The sequence below is a fragment of the Corvus brachyrhynchos genome, unplaced genomic scaffold, assembly GCF_000691975.1.
Source record: "Corvus brachyrhynchos isolate BGI_N302 unplaced genomic scaffold, ASM69197v1 scaffold283, whole genome shotgun sequence".
NCBI lineage: Eukaryota > Metazoa > Chordata > Aves > Passeriformes > Corvidae > Corvus > Corvus brachyrhynchos.
In genome coordinates, this window is record NW_008237409.1 from 3,484,230 (window position 1) to 3,491,971 (window position 7,742).

General features: G+C 48.2%; 1 protein-coding gene across 2 annotated transcripts in view; it reads right to left on the minus strand.

Annotated features, from left to right (window-relative positions):
• Positions 1–1,165, minus strand: part of P2RX5 (purinergic receptor P2X 5) — an 11,276-nt gene extending 10,111 nt beyond the window's left edge. Inside the window, exon 1 of one of the 2 annotated variants that reach the window (XM_017731010.1) lies at positions 523–1,165. In XM_017731010.1, coding sequence (XP_017586499.1) covers positions 523–659 — 137 coding nt within the window. In that variant the 5' untranslated portion in view covers positions 660–1,165. The remainder of the gene's footprint in view (positions 1–522) is intronic. The other variant, XM_008631195.2, reaches the window with a different exon arrangement.
• Positions 1,166–7,742: the final 6,577 nt, after the last annotated feature.

Genomic DNA, 7,742 nt, shown 5'->3' on the forward strand with positions numbered 1-7,742 from the left:
GCTGCTCAAAAGAAACGACAGGCCCCCCGACATCCCTGCTGCCTCAGCCCCCACAAGCCTGGCTGCTGCAGCCCACTCCAGCAAAGAAATCTCCCACTTTCTGCTTGCTTCCCTTCCATCCAGAGCTGAGCAGGTCATGGTGCTGTGCAGAAAACCCAGGTGTGCCCCAAGGCTCAGCAGCGTGGCCATTAATGCTCGTTGTTCCTGATGAGTCTGGTGTTAAGGTTTGGCACCATTCCCACAAGATATAGAAATAAAGGCATAAATAATGCAGTACAAAGCCATAGTCACTGGGTCTATTTTTAACCCGAGCTTAATCTGAAAGGTAGAGCTGAATCTAGCTATCCCTAGCAGGTGAAAAATCAGCTATAATCTACTAGACATTACAAAATGCAGGTGTATAAACCTAATTACCTGCATTAAAATCAGGAGGCACAGCTATGCAGAGTACCCTAATTCATCTTTATCACAGCAAAATTCATCTTTATCCCAGCAAAATACGAAGCAGAGAATGATTCTTACCCCACCAGGTAAGCCAGGATGGAGAGCTGCACCACTCGGTAGAGGACCCCGACCTTCTTGTTCTTTGCAATGACGTATTTCTCCGTTTTATAATCGAAAAGAGACAGAAATAAAGCCTTCCAAGCCACCTGCCCCATGCTCCCGGCTCGCTCGGTGGCTGGAGCAGGCACAGCTCCCAGCACCCACACGTGCAGTGCACGGAAACCTGACACACCAGCCCTGATCTCCTCCTCCTCCTTCCTCCCTCCCTCCCTCAGCTGCTCTCCGGCAGCAGCTCAGCCAGAATCCAGCAGCTGCACTAAGTCACATCCTTCCTGAGCTGCTTTTCAGCTGATTCATCCCTTGGGGAAGCCCTTCTCCCCACTCAGTTTTGCCCCCAGGTTTCATTCTCTCCCCCTCCAAAATGCCCAGAATGAAATGTGTTCTAGTGTAAAGCCATGTTCACAGAATCACAGAACGTGCTGAGCTGGAAGGGACCCACAAGAATCATCGAGTCCAACTCTTAGCCCTGCACAGACACCCCAAAAATCCCACCCTGTGCCTGGGGCATTGTCAAAAAACTCCTGAAGCTCTGTCAGGTTGTGAGCATTCGCTGGGGAGCCTGTTCAGTGCCCCACCAGCCTCTGGAAGAACCTTTTCCTGACATCCAACCTGACCCTCCCTGACACAGCTGCAGCCGCTCCCTCGGGTCCTGTCACCGGTCCCCAGAGAGCAGAGCTCAGCTGCAGCATCCAAGGGGACACAGCTACAGTCTCTCACTATTTCTTAATGACTAAGGTCTTTCTTCAGCCTTTACAGGATGACAACACATTGGGTTAAATTTTTGATTTCTTAAATGTTTGCATGAGCAATGAGAACCAGGGTCCTCGACAGTCACCCAAAACACCTGCCTGGCTCTCACACCTTCACACCAAAACCCAAACTAAGAAACTAATGAATAAACTCTGCATGTGCCTGAGGGTAAATCAACGATTTCCAGGAACTGGGCCTGGGGAAACAAGCACAGATGACAGGATGAGCAGCCTGGGTTTGTTTCAGGAAGCAATGTGGGCAAGAGGTTCCCAGCCAGGCCTGTCTCACCTTACCCCAAAGGCCCCTCCACACAGCAAAAGCTCCAGATCTCAGTTTGATGAGGCTTTTGGGGCTGCCCCAATTCCACCCTGGGTCATGAGGGACCAACAGCACGAGGCCATCGAGAGTCCAGTGACACAGCAGCTGCCTTTGCTCCCCAGCTCACTGCAACAATGAATTACAGAGGGAGGCAGTAATGGCTAAATTCATTTGAAGGAACATAATTTCCCTGTAATTGACCTTTCTTTGCCATTAACAGTTACTGTGCTCCTGTATCTCCTTTTATTTCTATTAGTCAGAAAAATAAAGCCACTGCCTTGCACAACTCCCTTCCCTGGAAAAATCATTCTCATGATCACAGGCTTTATAAAATTTTGTCCTTCGTCCTCCTTAAATTCCATGTCAAATTTAAACAGATGGATCTGGTTTTTAACGAAGTTGCTCCAAATCACAAGAGAATCACAACCAGCGTCATAAGGAACAAAACACTGATTTTATCCCTCATCCCAGAGCCATCCCTAGAGTTTCTCTGCAAAGGGAAAGAAACCTTTCTCCAGCACCAGCAAAACTAGAACACAAACCTGCCTGTGGCCTCCTTGTAACCTGGTGGCTGCCAGAGCAGCTCTGCCCTGAGCCTTTGTAATTATTTACCAGGTCACTTAATCTGAGAAAGGATTTACACTGTCAATTAATCTGAGAAATGTTAGAAAAAAAACGTTCCTTAGAGCGAGTAATGTTCTGCCCCAGGTGTGGCCTGAAGGTGTAAACCACATTTGATCACTGAAATTAAAACAAGAAAGCGAAGGTAAAACTGTTATTTTCTTGTGGTTTTGTAGGCATCAAGAAGAAGCACTGGTGCAGTAGCTGTTTTGGAATAAAAAGTTTCCATTTGTATCAAATGTGCCTCAGAATACTGCTCAGCACAAGCCCAATTTTTGCTGACAATGCTGTTGCTGCAAAAATTTAGCTTGTGGCATGCTCTTACAGGTATTGTTTCTATCACCTGTTTTTCACCACCTTGGTTTTCTTTTCTTGCCTGGAAACCACGTCTACTGCTGGGTTTGTCAAAGTATCTGTGGGTGCTCAAATGAAAGCAGTTTCGTTCACAGCAGGGGGATAAATAACCCAACAAAGCCTGATTGTCATCAGTTAAAGATAAAAATAACCTAGTGTCTCAAGGGACAGAGGCCAAATCTTCTCTGCAAGGTATTTCCCTTTTTGAGTTCAACATCCTGAATTTCCCATGAAAAAACACCCCAGTTCTGCTCCATTCCCTCATAGGCTGTTTGCTCAGTCTGGGAATTCTCCCAGGGAGGATTTCTCCTCCAGGACTGAAACTCCTCCTTTCTCTTTTTTTTCCATTCCCACCATGCCACACCTGTACATAATTCCTCACACTTCTGACAGTGATTGCCTTCTCATAATTCACACACACTCATAGGATACACATCCCTGTCTGCCCAGACTGCTCCTCATCTACTTTTCCTCCACCTGTCAGTGTTAAGCTTCCCTGGAGCTTATCTCAGCCTCTAAATGCCACCTGAAGGGACTGTGAAAATTAAACGTTCAACCTCTGCCCCGATCTGGGGGCATTTGAAACGCTGCAAGGTCGCATCTGACGCTGTGGCATGGGAAGATTTCAAGATCAGCCCAATAATATCTTCAAATTTCACCCAAACAGAGCATGTGCTTTCCAGGCAGTGACAGACAGCCCTGGCCAGGACAGTCGTGATTCACCACAGCTGCTGAAGTGCCGGTTTTGGGCACTCCTCCTGTTCACTTCCCATGCCAAATGATCACCCCTAGGCACCGATTGTCCCCGTGGTCCCCACCCTGCCCTCCACCCTGCTGCCAAGTGCTACAGAACCCATCGGCTCCCAAAGGCTGACTCAGAAATGCTGAGACATTCCTCCAGCACTGAAATGCTCCTGCAGCAAATGTCTGAGTGATGCAGATCCATCTTCTCTTAGAAACAGGCGCCAGGGCAGCTACTGAAATAGCAGAGTGATGGGGAGGAGGTAAATAGGAGATTTGGCAAGGAAATGAAAGGAGAAAATGCAGAGGCCAGCTCTCCCCTTTAGCGGTTTCTTGTCACGCTGTCATACTTGTCAGTCAACATCTACAAAAAACCAAGGTGAAGAGTCAGACAAGTTGAGAGAGGAAGTTCCTTCAGACCACAGCTCATGCCCACAGAAATCAGTGACATCAGGTATGAGCTGCTCTCTGAAGGCGATGGGTTCAGGTGCAAGAACAAAGAAATGTGTGCAGCCCACGGTGAAAAATGCTCTGTTCAGCTTCTCCTGTAATCCTGGCTGGGACTTGGCAGGGTAAATCAGCCTCTCTTTATCCTCCTAACCAGCACAGCTGCACACCCAGCCACAATGGAAAGGGAACTTGTGGGAAGAGTTTCTGTCACAGTCCACAGGAGCACCCAGAACTGTCTGAAGGAAGAGAAGGGAAATGGGAGAGTGCTGAAGTTGAAGAATATATTTTGTCTTTGATTCAGCCCTCCATTTCCAGGAGAGCCATTTTCAGCCTTTGAATGCGTTCCATGTTCCTCCCAAGTCCTGAATCTCCTATACAGAGTGCAGGAATGTTGTTATTATTACCTGGTACATTTCTCCACTCCAGTCCCCCAAACCAAGAAGGGAAAGTGCTTGAGGAAGAGGATCAGAGGGAAGGAAAAATAGCGCACATCTAATGAAACCAACCCATCATGCCCTGTTCTGTGAGAGAGCTGGCATTGATCAGGTAGATTCAGTACCAGAAATTAATAAAAGTGCACATAAAACACTGCTGAGAGACTGAGTGCAAGGATAGCTGGACCAGCAGCGCTGTGTTGCAATGAATTCACCTCCTAAAGTCAGACAATAAAAGCATCCCTGGGAAATACGAGAAGAATGTTGAATCAAAGCGTGAAAGCTGAAGGGATTTAATAAAAAGTGTATTCACATTAACCACTGGTTTAAAGGTGAAACCCTGCTCTTGAATACACCCAACAGATCAGTATTTACTTCTTGGATAACACAAAGACATGAAATTGGTCCTGGCGTGATACCTCTGCCAGGTCTTACCTTACTGCAAGTACTGGGGAGAAACCTTCATCCCCTTCCTTCACCTTCCTCATGGAAACAGCTAGAAAGAATAAGGCTTCTGACCTTTCCTCCCTGGAATTACCAGCTGGTAACTCCTTCCAGTTACAGGAAAACACAGGTACTACTCAGACATGACCCCCAGAGGAAAAAGTTTCCTGAGCAGCTCCCTCAGCCTGGCACCTGACCTCACGTGAGGTCTGCTCCAAACCAGTGTGACCCTGATGTTGTAAACCAGTTCCCAGTTCAGCAAGAGGCTGATGTGTCCCAGCTGTGCTGCACAGACCAACTGGAGCCAGCTTAGCCAAGCTGGGAGTGGGAGAGCCAGTGCAGCATCGTTCAGCTCATTCACCCTGACAGGAAATAAGGACAGGAAATGTCTCTTTAGAGCTGAAATTCGATTACCCCCCAAATAAAGCTGCCCCAACAGGCCCTTGAGCCCAGCAAAGCACTCCATGGCTCATCTCTGATGCCCTTATGTCAGTGCCCTGCACTTTATAAAGAAGAACTACTGACACCCTTCTCCTGATGAGCTGAACTCACTTTCTCCTGCAAGGCCCCAGGGCACTGCATTCCCAGTCCTACACAAATCTGGCAGCTTCTGAACATGCTGAGGGAAACCCAAGGTTTGGGAATCTTCCTGACATGTGAGAAAGCCATAAGCAGCTGGTGTCGTCCCTGATCAAAGCAGCATCACAAAACACGTCCTGTCCTCCTGTGGGAAGCACAAAGCTGTGAAGAAATGCAAAGCTGGCTCAGTGAGGGGGCCCACGGTGATGAAACCAAGAAGTGGTTCTGCAAATCCTCTGCTGCCTTTGCATGAGGCAGAAAGGTCATGAACCATCCTGGCAGCTCTGAGGCCTCTGGAAGATCTGCAGCAGCTCATCTGCCCACAAAACCTGCCCCCCAAACTGCTGCCAGCTCCTTCACCTGGCTGGGGGCAGATGGTTCCTGACCCTTAACGAGGGTCATTTGAAAATCTTCTGTCTTTCAGGGAGATGCCACAGCTATGCCACTGCACACAGAGTCAGGGCCACACAGACAGGTCACGAGGCTTCTGCACAGGGGATTTTATTCAAAATGTAGATTGCAAATAAATTTAGAAGCAGACACAGCAAGGCTCCCATGGAAACAGCACAAAAAGCCAGCTGTGGTTTGGATGAGTTGAGTCTTGGCAGTCTTGACTAATCCCTTAAGTGCCATCCAATTACTGCAAATGTGTTTGGCATCTGCTGCAGAGATTGCAAAGAATTAAATGGTCGATGGCACTCGCCGGAAATTACAAGTCACAGAACCCTGTAATGCATTTAAGAAAAAGCATCTAAAAAGGAAAATAGCATTACCCACTGCAAGAGCTGACCTCCTTGAGAGCCATAAGGGACAACAAAAGGCATCCAAGTAATGAAGGAAGCTTATTTCAGAGAAGAAAGTAGAAAAATAAAGGAGAGGAAGATTGTTTGTTTTTTTTCCACCAGGCAATATTGGTTAAGCCAAAGGAGACAGGGGCTCTTTTGTCTTCTGAAGGTCTGAATGAGAGATCTTTGTTTAATCTTTTATAAATAAAATACACATTAGATCTGTGGGGTTAATGAACAACCAAACATAAATAAAACAACCACAAAAATAGGTAGACAGAGAAAGGAACACTACCAAGTGTCCATCCTTGACCTTCTTTGGAATCCACAAAGGGGGGCCTAAGATCATTTCACTGGAAGAACACAAGGTCTGGCCAGGCATCTTCTTTCCCCAAACCCTCCAAATTACTATTACTGATAACCTGCAGCTGATAAATCACCAGTGTCAGTCTCTCAGATTAAAGAATTAAAAATTTCCCTGTGTTCAGTAAAAAAAAAAAAGAACAGGAGGCCTCTGCTTTAGCTGCATCTGTACAAGAGTTCCATATGGAACCCTAAAAATCTTCTGCTCTGCAGTAGCAAATATCCTTCCTCTGCTTCTGTCCTACAGTGAAAACTTGATTTCACTAAATTCAGAGGCAGAACAAAAGGTGCAGAATTTAACTCTGGGACTTGATTGCTTCTCTAGGCTCAGCAAAACCATCTGGATTTCTCACTTGTTGCTGCCCCAAGGGAAGGTCCAAGCTGCCTGTGTGATCCCCACACCTCAGCCTTAAGGTTCTCCTCTTTCAGGCCCAGGTAGAGCTCTCTGCTGAAGATCATTTCCCCCTGATTTTCCCAGGGATCAGCAGAACAGCTCCGCTTTTTAAGAACAACAGAAAAAGAAACGAAAGGAACAGAACATCAGCTGCTTTCCAGCAACCCCTGGCTCAGACTGCAAGAAGCACCCAGTGCTGTGCTGCCACCAAGCTGTGTCCCGTGTCCACAACCTGAGCTACAGCTGCGGCACTGAGACACGAAAGCGTGGAGGGCTTTAAGAGTCATTCCACGAGGAGCAACTCCTGGAGGAAGCAGGAGAGCTGCAGCATCTCTGCTAAGCCCTGGGTGGCTCCCGGGAGATGAATAAAACATCCCGCTTGCTCTGCGGGGTGAGGGAATAGCATCACACGTGGAGAAGCAGCGACTCCACTGCAGTGCAGGGCACACCCTGCCCTCGGGAACGGCAGCTGAACGCGGCCCTCGAGTCTACCTGGGGTGGGATATACCTGAAATACACCGTATTTTTAACACACGAGTAAAATACATGAATACATAGAATGTTTGGGTTGCAAGGGACCTAACAGATCGTCTATTCCCAACCCCCCTGACATGTGCAGGGATACCTTCCCCCAACCCCAGCAGGTTGCTCAAGGCTTTGTCGAACCTGGCTTTGAAGGTTGCCAGGGTTGGGGCAGCCACAGCCTCCCTGGGCAACGCGTGCCGGTGTCCCCCCGGCCTCCCGGTAAAGCGACACACGTTCTGTACCCAGGTCTAGCACACGTGTACACACGTACAGGTGTATCCCACGCACAGGTGTAGAATACAGGTATAAAACCAACGAATTCTGCCATCGCAGCGACGCGTCTCAGAGCGCGCACGGAGCAGCGCGGGCACCGCCCATCCCGGGGGTCCTGGAACGCCACGGGGAGGCTGCCACGGGGGT